General features: G+C 52.7%; 2 protein-coding genes across 2 annotated transcripts; both read right to left on the reverse strand.

Annotated features, from left to right (window-relative positions):
• Positions 1-648: 648 nt before the first annotated feature.
• LOC308277929 (D-dopachrome decarboxylase-like) lies at positions 649-2,635 on the reverse strand. Its single transcript, XM_080717448.1, has 3 exons — positions 2,527-2,635; positions 2,091-2,266; positions 649-789 (listed from the first exon to the last, which is right to left on the reverse strand). The coding sequence occupies exons 1-3, from the start codon at positions 2,632-2,634 to the stop codon at positions 717-719; spliced, it is 357 nt and encodes a 118-aa protein (XP_080573574.1). The 5' UTR covers position 2,635; the 3' UTR covers positions 649-716.
• Positions 2,636-7,251: 4,616 nt separating this feature from the next.
• Positions 7,252-12,327, reverse strand: LOC308277979 (glutathione S-transferase theta-3-like; the record flags this gene model as incomplete). Its single annotated transcript, XM_080717536.1, has 5 exons — positions 7,252-7,446; positions 7,695-7,871; positions 10,066-10,216; positions 10,815-10,902; positions 12,216-12,327. The coding sequence occupies 5 exons, from the start codon at positions 12,325-12,327 to the stop codon at positions 7,252-7,254; spliced, it is 723 nt and encodes a 240-aa protein (XP_080573662.1).
• Between the last annotated feature and the right edge of the window lie 1,815 nt (positions 12,328-14,142).

The raw sequence follows: 14,142 nt of genomic DNA on the forward strand, positions 1-14,142 counted from the left end.
TAGTGTCAAAGAGTTGTGCACTGTAAACTCCCCAGGAAACACCTGGAAAGTGAGGGAGATTGAGACTTCCTTTGAGTTCCTCCACCTTACCCCAAGGAATGGGGAGCGGGGACAGCGTCCCTTCAGCGTCGGGGCAGACGCCGTGTTTCCCGGCTTGGTGTGCTGGCTGACACTGCATCCCCCAAGTCTGGCATGGGTTTTGCAGTGTGCAGCTCCGAAGGGTTCTCAGCCAGGAGTCAAGTGCAAGGTGCAATCAGAGGCAGAGCCGGAAAATGAGGCCTAGCACTTCAGAGCGTGAGCGATTCCCAGGGCATCCGCAGTGCAGGAGGTTCCAGGCCAGACCGGCTGCCCTCCTGTCCATCCTGGTCGAGACACGGGTGCAGCGAGCAGAACCTCCAGGCTGAGCCCTCCACCCCCGGACCTGAACGCTGCAAGCACGTCAAACGGTAGACCTCGAGAAACAAGACGCATCCTGCCTCCGCGTTCCCTCCTCCCTCTGCCCATCATGGCGGCCTAAGGTTGGGAAATCGAAGTCACGTTGGGACACAGCACTCTTCGTTTATTTGACACAAGAGGGGGATGAACAGGAGACCCGTGAGGTCCACAGACATCTCTACGGAACGGGCGCCTGAAGCTGGCATCTGCCAGGTTGGCTGCCAGGAGGCCTCTCTGGCAGGGGCAGCCAGCTCACGGATGGCCTGGATCCTCCGAGCCAATCAGAGAAACGTCATGACTGTCCCTTTCTTTCCGATCTGCCAGGAATCCAGGGGGTAAAAACGGATCACAATCCTTCGGGAAACAGAGAAACGGCCGTCAGCTCCTTGGCAGTGCCTTCATCCTGCGGTGCGCGTCCGGAATGAATGAATGAATAAATGAACGAACGAATGAATGAACGTGTCCCTCTCAGAGGCGACAGGAAGGTTCTGGTGAACAGCACCAGGGACTGGGACGGGATGGCGGGGGCCAGGGGCTGGCAGGAGGGGACAGCCTCAGCTTCCCCATCTGCGAAGCCGCATAATGCAGAAACCTCCCCCACAGGACAGCAAACGCGCACAATCGACTGGGGAGAGGGCTTCCAGGATCAAACAGGATGGTGCAGAGAGGTCCTGGCGTGTGGTGAGCATTAATACATCACCTGCTGTTAGCATTAGTATCTCGCCCCAGCTTGAGGATCTGAACACCCACCAGGAGCAGCCAGGCCTCACCGGGTTGCCTGGGCCAATAAGAGCTCCATTCTGGAAGATTCTTCAAGTCTCCCATGCGTGGGCTTGGCTCTGGAATGGTACTCACTTAGGAGAACTTTTGTTTTGGTGGTACTAGAGATTGATCCCAGAGGCATTCTACCTCTGAACTACACCCCTAGCCCGTGTGTGTGTGTGTGTGTGTGTGTGTGTGTGTGTGTGTGTGTGTGTGTGTATGGAACCCAGGGGCATTCAACCTTTGAGCTATCTTGTATTCTTTATTTTGAAGGGTCTCACTAAGTTGCAGAGAGCCTCACTAAGCAGCTGAGGCTGTCTGAAAACGGAGATCCTTCTGTCTCAGCTTTCGGGGTACTGGGATCGCAGGCATCTATGTGTTGCCACGCACTCCCAGTTTAGAAAACCTTACCATAGCATGCCAGGTTTGGGTGGTAGGGCCTTCTTTGCGGGGGGAGGGGGAGACAAAGGTCATTTAGCCCGTCCCCCTTCCCCCCTTTCCCCCACCGCTCATTTGCAAAAGAGGCGGCTTGCAAGTAAAGATGACTCATTTCTTGTGTCTGTGTGTGGTACTGAGACGTGACTCTATCTCCGAGCTACACCCCCAGACCCTTTTATTTTGTATTTTGAAACGGGATCTAAGAAGCTGAGGGCCTTGCTAAATTGCAGAGTTTGGCCTCAAATCTGTGATTCTTCTGTCTCAGCCTCCCACGTACCGGGATTACAGGCGTGCGCCACCATGTCCGGCTGAGATGGTTCATCTCTAGGTCTGTCTTGGGTCCCGCACCTGCGAGGCTCTAGACATCTGGACCAGTGCTTTCTCCCCAACCTCACACAGGGGCCCTGAGACGGACCACCGGCCACACAGCCGTCCCAAATGGGTCCTCTACGCACCGGTCCTGGCCCAAGGCCAGCTCCTTGGTGAGGAATTCGAAGAAGCGGGCGCTGTGCTCGCGGTTCTGCTCCGCGGTGCCCACTACGCCGATGGAGGACACCATCAGCTGGACGCAGGGCTCAGCGGTCCCGCCCAGCGTCATGGCCAGGCCGGGCCTCACCGTCACGCTCACTCGCTGCGGGAGACACGAAAGTTTCACGTGAAGCTGGGGCGGGCTGGGCCAGCGGGAGCGCCGGGAGAGGGGCCCGAGGGGTCAGGGCACGGACTGGAGTCCATGGGGGTCATTTCGGGGACGAGGTTAAGGAGAGCGAGACGGTCAGAGGTTGGTGTTTGCTGGGGATTAGAGTCCAGGTTTCCGGAGGGAGGGGGACGTGGCCAGACACGACCCCAGGTCCCCCGACCTCCCAGCACCCAGAGCACCAGACCCCCGCTCACTTCCTCGGGTTTGCCCAGGATGGCGGCGGTGGCCGAGCAGAGCCGCTTCTCCAGCCCGGCGGGCACGCGGTTCGCCGGCAGGTTGGTGTCCAGCTCTACGAACGGCATGTCGGCTGGCAGCGGAACCTCCGGGCTCCGGCGGAGAAAGAGATGAGCTCCGGCCGGCGGCGGGGTGGGAGCTGGGCGGGGCCTTCGACGACAGAACTTCTGATTGGCTGGGCGGCGTCGGAGTTCTGCGACTGGCTGATACGGCCACACCCCTACGCCTGCAGATTCCCGGAAGTTCTGCCTCCCCGCGGAGTGGCCCCGCCTCCAACTGGCCAAGCGAGGCCCCGCCCACCCGGGGCGGGTTTTCCCCTCAGTCGTTTCGCTGGCTGTTCCCAGTCCACACTTTTTTTTTTTTTTTTTTTTTTCGGGTCTGGGGATGGAACCCAGGGGCATTTGACCTCCGAGCTACACCCCCTGCCCAATTTTTTATTCTTTATTTTGAAACAGGGTCTCACTGAGTTGTGAAGGGCCTCACTAAGTAGCTGAGGCTGTCCGCGAACCGCGATCCTCGGGTCTCAACCTCCCAAATGCTGGGATGACAAGCGTGCGCCACCACGCCCGGCTTCCAATACACACTTTAAAAAAATAATAATAATATGGGGGGGGGCGGCCCTGGTGGCGCATACTTGTAATCCCCGTGCTTGGGAGGCTGAGACAGGAGGCTCGCGCAGGTTCGAAGCCAGCCTCAGCTACTTAGTGAGGCTCTCAGCAACTTAGTGAGACCCTGTTTCCAAATAAAGTAAAAAATAGGTCTGGGCATATAGCCCGGAGGTAGAAAGCCCCTGGGCTCCCCTCCCAGTACCACACACACACACACACACACACACACAATAATAATGATGATGATGATGATGATGATGATGATAATAATAATAATAATAATAATAATAATAATAATAATAATGGTTTGGGGATTGAACTCGGTGGCATTCTACCTCCGAGCTACACCCTTACCCTTTTTGTGTTCTGAAACGGTCTCGCCACGTTGCTGAGGCTGTTCTTGAACCTGCAATCCTCCTGTCTCAGCCTCCCATAGGTAAATGAAGGTCTGCACACTATCAATGCACACATATCTTTAAGGGCCTTCACAGACCCCACCCTAAAAACCAATTTCTAGAACCATTTTTGGCCAGCATTTCAAAGCCAGGCAGTTCACCACCGGTGTGGGAATCTGCCCTTCTCTTGGACAATCTAGAAACCTGGCAGCAAGTGTGGGTGCACTGGGGCTGGGCACGACCCTCGGGCGAGGACATCTCTCTCTGGTCTCCAAGATGGCAGCCTGTGTTGCCTCTCGTGGGAGTGATGACCACGATGCAGTTCACAGCACGGCAGCCAGCAGGCGTGGTGTCGCAGGCTGCAATCCCAGCGCTTGGGAGGCTGAGACAGGAGGCGCCTAGGTTTGAGGACAGCCACGGCAAGCACTGAAACTCTCATTTAAAACAGGGCTGGGGTGCAGTTCAAAGGTAGCACGCCCTTGGGTTAAATCCCCAGTGCCACAGAAACAAAAACAATTTAAAAAACTGGCAGTCTAGCAGGGAGTGGTGGTACGTGTCTGTGATCCCAATACTTGGGAGGCTGAGAAAGGAGAATTGCAGGTTGGAGTCCAGCCTCAGCAACTTAGCGAGACCCAGTTTCAAAATAAAAAAATAAAATCTGGCTGGGATATAGCTCAAGGGTAGAGTACCATTGCATTCAATTCCCCAGTACCAAAAAGAAAAGAAAACAAAACAAAACAAAAAACAAAAATAAATAAATCCCATGACAGTCATTTTGATTACACATAGGATTTTTTTTTTTTTTCAGTACTAGGGATTGAACCCAGGGGTATTCTACCTCTGAGCCGTACTCCTAGCCCTATTTTTTATTTTATTTTATTTATTTATTTTTTGTGTGTGTGTGTGTGTGTGTATGTGGTACTAAGGGTAGAACCCAGGGGCTTTCTACCTTTAGGCTATACTCCCAGCCTTATTTTATTTTATTTTATTTTTGTGGTACTGGGTGTGGAACCCAGGGGCTTTTCTACCTCCAGGCTATACTCCCAGACCTTTTTTATATTTTCTTTGGAAACAGGGTCTCACTAAGTTGCTGAGAGCCTCACTCAGTAGCTGAGGCTGGCTTCGAACCCGTGCGATCCTGTCTCAGCCTCCCAAGTGCAGGGATTACAAGCGTGGACACCACGCCCGGCTACACACAGGAAATTCCAAGAGAGTGTATTAAAGGGCCTCTGTGGGAGGTACTAGGGACGAGCACCTCTGCCATCACCCACCTTGTCCTGGCATTGACACCTTGCCCTGTTGATTGACACCTTGCCCTGTTGATTGACCAGATGACTCAGGTATCAGAGAGCCTGGCAAACAGGACGGGGAGTTTGTGACCATCTTGACAGTGCCTTTGGAACCCAGAGTGCGCCATCGGAAGACAGTGATCAGGGGTAGGAAGAGGAGAGGGAGGCTGTTCTGCAGTACTGCTAGGACCCAGAGACGACCAGGCGCGCCCTCCCTGGACGGAGGCTCAGGACCAGCTTTGTGCCCCACTCGTGAGAGGCAGGGGAGAGCCCAGGAGGCCGAGGCCGTTCCCGGCCACCCCGCACTTGCAGGATATTCAGAATCCGGAAGACATGGAGCTAAGGAGTCCAAGAACTCAGCTGGACTTGTCCTGGCCCAGGGGTCAGGAAAGTCTCCTGGAGAGAAGACCCGGTGCCGAGGGCCTGGGCCTGGAGGTTGGAGGACAGCCTCAGCAGGGTAGCTGAGACCCTCAGTAACCTGGGCAAACTGTGTCCAAACAAAATGTAAAAAGGGCAGGGGGTAGCCGGGCGTGGTGGCGCACGCTTGTAGTCCCAGCATTCGGGAAGCTGAGACCGGAGAATCGAGGTTCACAGCCAGCCTCTGCTACTTAGTGAGGCCCTTTGCAACTCAGTGACATCCTGTTTCAAAATAAAGAATAAAAATAGTGTTGGAGGTGTGGCTCAGGGGTAGAATGCCCCTGGGTTCCATTCCCAGTACCAAAAAAAAAAAAAAAATAAAGGCTAAGGATATAGCTTGGAGGTAGAATGCCCCTGGGTTTGGGTTTATCTCCAATATCACACGCACACAGGCCAGGCTAGACTGTAATCCCAGTACTTGGGAGGCTGAGACAGGAGAATCGCGGTTCGCAGCCAGCCTCAGCTACTTAGTGAGGCCCTCTGCAATTCAGTGAGACCCTGTTTCAAAATAAAGAATTAAAAAATTCGGCTGGGGGATGTAGATCAGGGGTAATATGCCCCTGGGTTCAATGCCTAGTACCACACACACACACACACACACACACACACACCAGGAGGGGTCGTCTTGAGTGAAGGTGAGGAGGCCAAGCGGGGAGGAGGAGGGGGCCACAAGTCTCCAGGAGGGGCCAGCTGGCTGGTCAGTGCTGTTTGCTGTCACGGCAATGATATGCACTTAATTTTTAATTTTTTTAATTTTTTTGCGGTACTCTCAGCCCTATCTTTATTCTTTATTTTGAAGGTCTCAGTAAATTGTTGAGGGCCTCACTAAGTAGCTGAGGATGGCCTCGAACCTGTGATCCTCCTGTGTCAGCCTCCCAAGTACTGGCATTACACGCCTGCCTGGGTTACACCCAGCAATGATATGAACTTTAGCTTGTGGGCAACAAGGGTACTTGGAAAGTTGGGACGTCCTACCTCCAAGATACACCCCAGCCCTATTTTATTTTTATTTATTTTTATTATTATTATTTTTTGGCAGGTCTGGTGATGGAGCCCAGGGGAACTCGACTACAGAGCTATAGCCCCTGCCCTATTTTTTGTTCTTCCTCCCTCCCTCCCTCCCTCCCTCCCTCTTTCTTTCTTTCTTTCTTTCTTTTTCTTTCTTCTTTCTTTATTTTGCGGGTCTTGGGATGGAGCCCAGGGGCATTCTACCTCTGAGCTACAGCCCTCACCCTATTTTTTATTTTGAAACCGGGTCTCACTGAGTTGCAGAGGGCCTCACTAAGTACCCGAGGCTGTCCGTGAACCACGATCCTCCAGGTCTCAGCCTCCCGAATGCTGGGATGACAAGCGTGCGCCACCACGCCCGGCTTATTTTTTATTCTGAAACAGGACCTCACTAAATTGCAGACGGCCTCACTAAATTGCTGACACTGGCCATGAACCCGCGATCCTCCAGTCTCTGCCTCCCAAGTACTGAGATTACAAGCGTGCACCACCACACCCAGCTCTGGAAAGTTTTAAAAGAAGAGAGAATCCAGGCCCGCGTAGTGATGGGCTCCTATAATCCTAGGAAGCTGAGACAGGATGATCGCAAGTTCAAGGCCAGACTCCGCAACTTAGTGAGACCCTCAAGAACTTAGTGAGACCCTATTTCAAAATAATAATAATAATAATAATAATAATAATAAAGGGCTGGAAGTGTAGCTTGGAGGCAGAATGCCCCTGGGGTTAATCTCCAGTGCCATAAATAAATAAATTAAATAACTAAATGAAATAAAAGAAGCGGGACAGAGTCACATAGGTGTTTACTAAAGCACTCCCCAGGGTCAGGTGGAAGCCAGAGGGTTAGGTGGGGTGGGGCCGGAGGCTTAGGGGGCACACAGGCCCCGCCCAGCTTGCTGCCAGGACCCGGGTGGACTTCCATCTGAAGGTCCAGCATTTTCCTGGTGGCTCGGCAGGCTCGGGCCACCAGCTCATTGCAACAGACTCTTCAAGGAGTGCCTCAATTTCTCCCTCAAGGCAGGGTCTGCCGGAGGAATGTCCTTGGCCTTCAGGACAACCGCGTGGGCCTCCTGGAAGAGGTCCTCCCCCACGGCAGCCTCCACGCGCTGGCGCCAGGCAGCCAGCTTGGGTCGGCCTTCGAAGACGTGGCAGCCAGCACTGACGGGCTGTGGGGAGAGGCAGTGAGGCAGCGAGGCTGGCTGTGGCCCCCACGGGATCGCCCTCCCTCGCCACAAGGATGCAGGCCCCCAGGCCCCTGGGGAACCCCTCTGCATCTCTGCAGTGGGGACTTAAGAGATATTGCAAACGAGTAGACAGGCTCAGAGGCAGGAGGGGCGCCCAGGGTCGCAGAGAGGCCGGCGTGCGCGGGGACATCAGCTCCCGCCCGGGATGCCCCGTGTCCCCCCGCACTTACGTGCATCAGCTCGGTGATGGCCATCAGGTCAGCCACAGAGATGTGGGGGCCAGTGAGGAACGCCTGGCCCCGCAGGAACTTGTCCTCCAGGAGCTGCAGGCACCGGTCCAGCTCTGCCAAGGTGGCGGCCAGCGTCTCGGGGGGCACCGGCTGGCCCAGGTACACTGGGGCCATCATCTGGGGCAGCAGAGGGGGCCAAGCTCTGCCGAAGTCCGTCTCCGGCCCTCCTCCCATCTCTTGCCAGTACTTTGAATTTCTTCTCTCCCTGTCCTTTTTTTTTAAGTACTGGTTTTTGTTGTTGTTGTTGTTGTTGTTGTTGTTGTTGTTGTTTTTGTGTGGTACTGGGGATGGAGCCCAGGGGCATTCTACCTCCAAGCTATCTCCCCAGCCCTATTTTATTTCATTTTATTTATTTATTTATTTATTTATTTATTTATTTATTTATTGCGGGTCTGGGGATGGAACCCAGGGGCATTCTACCTCCGAGCTATATCCCCTGCCCTATTTTTTATTCTTTATTTTGAAACCGGCTCTCACTGGGTTGCGGAGGGCCTCGCTAAGTAGCTGAGGCTGTCCACGAACTGTGATCCTCTGATCTCAGCCACCCGAATGCTGGGATTACAAGTGTGTGCAAACACGCCCGGCTTGCTTTCGTATTTTGTTTTGCTTGTGTGTTTGTGTGTGTGTAAGGGGGGGGTACTAGGTACTGAACCCAGGGCATTCTACCTCTGAGCTATACCCCCAACCCTATTTTATTTATATTATTATTATTATTTGCAATACTAGGGATGGAACCCAAGGCATTCTACTTCTGAGCTATACCCTCAGACAATATTTTATTCTTTATTTTTTATTTATTTGTTTGTTTGTTTGTTTGTTTAGTGAGTCTGAGGATGGAACACAGGGACCTTCAACCTCCCGAGCTACACTCCTGCCCTATTTTTGGTATTCTTTTGTTTTATTATTTATTTATTTATTTATTTATTTGGTAGTACTGGGGATGGAACCCTTCTACCTCCAGGCTATACTTCCAGACTTATTTTTTATATATTATTTGGAAACAGGGTCTCTTAAGCCAGCAAGGCTGGCTTCGAACCTGTGTGATCCTCCTGTCTCCACCTCCCAAGCGTGGGGATTACAAGCGTGTGCCACAACACCGGCTGTCTTTATTTTTTGAAACAGGGTCTCACTGAGTTGCAAAGGGCCTCTCTAAGTAGCTGAGGCTGTCCACGAACTGCGATCCTCTGGTCTCAGCCTCCCAAATGCTGGGATTACAAGTGTGCACCACCACACCCAGCTTTATTTTTTTTTAATTTAATTTTATTTTTGCAGTATGGGGGATGGAACCCAGGGGCATTCTACCTCTGAACTATATACCCCAGCCCGATTTTTTACTCTTTATTTTGAAACGGGATCTTACTGAGTTGCAAAGGGCCTTACTAAATCGTAGCTGAGGCTGTCCTCGAACCGCGATCCTTCTCTCAGCCTCCCAAATGCTGGGATTACAAGTGTGTGCTACCACGCCTGGCTATTTTTTTTTTTTTCTTTTGAAACAGGGTCTTCCTATGTTGCTAAGGGACTTGCTAAGATACTGAGGCTGTCCTCAAAGTTACCTGCAATTCTTCTGTTTCAGATTCCCGAGTACTGGGATTACAGGCATACATCACCATACCTGGCCTGTTTTGACTTTGTACTGGGGACTGAAACCAGGGACAGTCTATCTCTGAGCTACTCCCAGCCTATTTATTTATTAATTTATTAATTTATTATTTATTTATTTATTTATGGAATTTAACTCAGAGAATTCTATCTCCAAGCTACAATCCCAAACTAATTTTCTTTCTTTTTTCTTTCTTTACTTCTTTCTTTCTTTCTTTTTCAGTACTAAAGGTAGAACCCAGAGCATTCTACCTCCTCAGCCCTATTTTTTATTCTTTATTTTGAAACAGGGTCTCACTGAGTTGCAAAGGGCCTCACTAAATTGCTGAGGCTGTCTCCAACCTGCGATCCTCCTGTCTCAGCCCCCCAAGTACTGCGATTACAGGTTTGCGCCATCACGCTTGGCTGGAAGTTTTCCTCTAAAACCCAAGGTATCACCGGGCGTGGTGGCGCACGCTTGTAATCCCCGAGCTTGGGAGGCAGAGACAGGAGGATTGCGCAGGTTCAAAGTCAGCCGCACGCGCTGGCTTAGGAGACCCTGTTTCCAAATAAAAATGTAAAAATAGGTCTGGGAGTGTAGCCCGGAGGTAGAAGGGCTTCCAGGAACCCCAGCACCACCAAAAAATAAAACAAATAAATAAATAAATAAATAAATTTTAAAAACCCAAGGTATCACAAGCCTCTTGGGAGGTGTCCCTGCCCCGCGACTTACTTTCTGCCACATGGCCCTGGTGCAGGAGTCCCGCAGGGCTGTGTGCTGCCAGGACAGGTACTCATCCACCCGGGCTCGGGCCTGCAGTTCCTGGGGGTACCAGTGGTCAGGGGCCTTGTACTTGCGGCTCAGATACAGGAGGATGGCCACACTGCGGAGACATGGCCGGGGAGGACAGACCCCGGTCACTCTGAAGCCTTTGGGTGGTGCATTTTCACTACCCACAGGATGCAGGGGGAAATGTGAGGCCCAGAGAGGTTAGGTCACTTGCCCAGGCACACACAGCTCTCCACTGGGCTGTCCTGCCCTTCCTTCCTTCCTTTCTTCCTTTCTTTCTTTCTTTCTTTCTTTCTTTCTTTCTTTCTTTTTGCGGTACTGGGGATGGAACTCAGGGGCATTCTACCTCTGAGATACACCCCCAGCCCTATTTTTTATTCTTTATATGGAAACAGGGTCTCACTGAGTTGTAAAGGGCCTCACTAAGTAGCTGAGGCTAGCCGTGAGCAGCGATCCTCCTGTCTCAGCCTCCCAAATGCTAGGATGACAAGCGTGCGCCACCACGCCCGGCCGTTCTGTCTTCTGAAATGAGGATACCAAATGAGAATCAAAATGCTGTGGGCTGCTGGTGTGGTGGCACTGAGACCAGCACAAGTGCCCAGGACACTCAAGGCCAGAGCCCAGCCATCGCCCGTGGACACACACAGCTGATTGGCCCCATAGGTTCTAACTGTAGGCCAGGGATCCGTTACCTCTCCGCCAAGGTGAAGTCCCCGTCCTTCAAGGCTGGCACCTTCCTCAGGGGGTTCACGAGGGCGAAGGAGTCAGTGTAGTGCTGGCCTGAGGGAGCAGAAGGTGAGGTGGGTGGGAGGGGGAAGAGCCCTGAGCCCCCTGGAGTCTCCCCCTGCCCCCACTCCAAAATTCAGGCACCAGCTTTCTGAGGTGGGCATCAGGGACCAAGACCCCCTGTGTTGGCCACTGGATCTCAGACACTGATCCCATCGGGGTCCACCTTCCTCGCCTACACCCGAGCCTGGGCCAAGCAGAATCTCAATGTGGGCTGGGTGTGGTGGGGCACCCCTATAATCCCAGTACTTGGGAGCCCTAGACAGGAGAATCGCAGGTGTGGAGCCAGTCGCAGCTACTTAGTGAGGCTCTTAGCAACTTAGTGAGACCCTGTTTCCAAATAAAATATAAAATAGGTTTGGGGGTGTAGCCTGGAGGTAGAAGCCCCCAGGGTTCTATCCCTAGTCCCACAATAAATAAATAAATAAATAAATAAATAAATAAATAGGGATGAGAGTGTAGCTTGGCGGTAGAACCACTTTGGATTCAATTCCCAGGACAGAAAAAAAAGAAAGAAAAAAAAAAAAAAAGAAAGGAAGGGTCCTAGGCAGGCACAGCTGGAGTAGAGAGGAGACTGCTGAGAGGGGGCCTGCTTCTGCCGGATGATGCAGAAACTGAGTGATGGGACGGGTCCAAACAGAAACTGAGGAGGTATCGGATCATCTTCTCCAGCCTGGGAAGCCACGGTAAGTTACTGGTCCTGGCTCCACTTCCCCCCTCCCGCCCCGATCCCACCATCTTCAGCCCTATTTTATTTATTTATTTATTTATTTATTTATTTATTTATTTATTGCGGTACTGGGGATGGAACCCAGGGGCATTTCACTTCCCAGCTACACTCCCAGCCCTATTTTCCATTCTTCCTTCCTTTCTTTTCCTTCCTTTCTTTTGTGTGTGTTACTGGGAGTGGAACCCAGGGGCTTTTTTCCTCGGGTCTGTACTCCCAGACCTATTTTATGTTTTATTTGGAAACAGGGTCTCACTAAGTTGCTGAGAGCCTCACTCAGTAGCTGAGGCTGGCTTCGAACCTGCGCGATCCTCCTGTCTCAGCCTCCCAGGCGCGGGGATTACAGGCGTGCCCACCACGCCCGGTTCGGCTCCCTATTAACTTGTACTTTGGAAGGATGCTGTGTATTCACGGGGCAAAGAGGAGGGCTCTTTAAAAACACACAGCTGACGGCTAACACCCGGCATCCACATTGGACAGCCTGGTTCTCCCCGCCCGTCGGCACTCCGCCCGTCGGCACACCGAAGGAGGGGGCCTCCTGCGCCCCCGGCCACCATCCAGCCAGCCTGCCCCGGCCCACCTTTGAGCAGGTCCACCGTGCGCAGCTGGAAAGGAATGTTGTTCTTCTTGGCGAAGATGTAGACGGCGCGGCAGGGCTGGGACAGCAGGTCCAGGTAGAGCTCCAGGCCCATGGCGGGGCGGCAGGTGGGCGAGGCGGGCTGGCCAACAGGTGGGCTCTGGGAACAGGACCCCAGGACCCCGGCAGGAACAGGCACCGGAGGCCGAACGGATGCTGGAGCCCACCGCTCACCGCTAGAAAGCCTAGCCCGGCCACGCCCTCCACGCCCATTGGGCGGCTCCGGAGAGCTTTGGCCAATCAGCGGCGCCCCCGCTCCCACCCTCCCTCTCAGAGTATCTGTCTACCTACCAGGGCGGACCATCCCTGGACCTCGAAGTCCACCTTTATCAAAAGATGCAGGGAAGGGGTGGGGGCTCACGCCTGTAATCCCAGTACTCTGGAGGCTGAGACAGGAGGATTACAGGTTCGAAGACAGCCTCAGCAGGTAGCGAGACTCTCATCAACCTAGGGAGAATTTGTTTCAAAATAAAAACATAAAAATAGGAGCCAGGCCCACGTGGTGGCGCACGCTTGTAATCCCAGCACTTGGGAGGCTGAGACAGGAGGATGGCGGCTCTCGAACAGCATCAGCTATTTAGTGTGGCCCTCCGCAACTTAGTGAGACCCTGCTTCAAAATAAAGAATGAAAAATAGGGCAGGGGGTGCAGCTCGAAGGTAGAATGCCTCTGGGTTCAATCCTCAGTGGGGGTGGGGGGGGGATTGAGGCAGGGAGAGTGGTCGTGAGAAACGGGACGCCGAGAATCACTAGCTCAGATCCTCCGTGGCTTTAGGGTCCTAAGGCTGTTGCTGTAATCACCCTGCCCCACCCAGAGAGGGGCTGAGAGACAGCCCCCTCTCGCCTCCCCCTGCTGGAGGGCTGCAGTGATCTCAGTGGAGGCCGCACCCGCACCGTGGAGGGATGAGTCCTCCCTCCGGAACCCCAGCAGGGCTCTTCTTTGCAGACTGCGCTCACACGCACGCAAGGGTTACTCGAGATTAAACCCTGACCTCGCTTTTGCTATTCTTTACATTTCAACTAATTTCTCTCGGATTGGGTAAGAATTCCCCACCCCTTTTGCTGAGCCAAGTTCCTGCAACCGCACTGTGTGTGTGTTTGTGTAGGGGTGCCCTCGCACGCACAGGCACGCAAGGGATTCAACCCATGACCTTGCTTATACTAGGTCAGTGCTCCCCCAGGGAGGTACATTTTCCTTTTCTTTTTTACTTATTTAATTTTGGTACTGGGAACTGAACCTAGGAGCATTCCACCTCCCAGCTGCATCCCCAGCGGCCCATTTATTTATTTATTTATTTATTTATTTATTTATTTTATTTTTTTTATTTATTTGTGGTACTGGGGATGGGACCCAGGGGCATTCTACTTTTGATTTACACCCACAGCCCTAATTTTTATTCTTTATTTTGAAACAGGGTCTCACTGAGTTGCAAAGGGCCTCATTAAGTAGCTGAGGCTGGCAGCAAACCGCGATCCTCCTGTCTCAGCCTCCCAAATGCTGGGATTACAAGCGTGCGCCATCACGCCCAGCTTTATTTTTAAAATTTTCGACAAGGGCCGGGCGTGGTGGCGCATGCTTGTAATCCCCGCGCTTAGGAGGCTGAGACAGGAGGATCGCACAGGTTTGAGGCCAGCCTCAGCTACTTAGTGAGGCTCTCAGCTACTTAGTGAGACCCTGTTTCCAAATAAAGTATAAAATAGGTCTGGGAGTGTAGCCCAGAGGTAAAATAGCCCCTGGGTTCCACCCCCAGTGCCAATAATTTTTTTTTTTTTTTTTTTTTTTTTACAAGGGCTTGCTAAGTTGCCCTGACTGTCCCCAACTTGCAGTCCTCCTGCCTCAGCCTCTCGAGTTGCTGGGTTACAGGCGCGCAC

Source organism: Muscardinus avellanarius, assembly GCF_963383645.1.
Source record: "Muscardinus avellanarius genome assembly, chromosome: 21".
Classification (NCBI taxonomy): Eukaryota; Metazoa; Chordata; class Mammalia; order Rodentia; family Gliridae; genus Muscardinus; species Muscardinus avellanarius.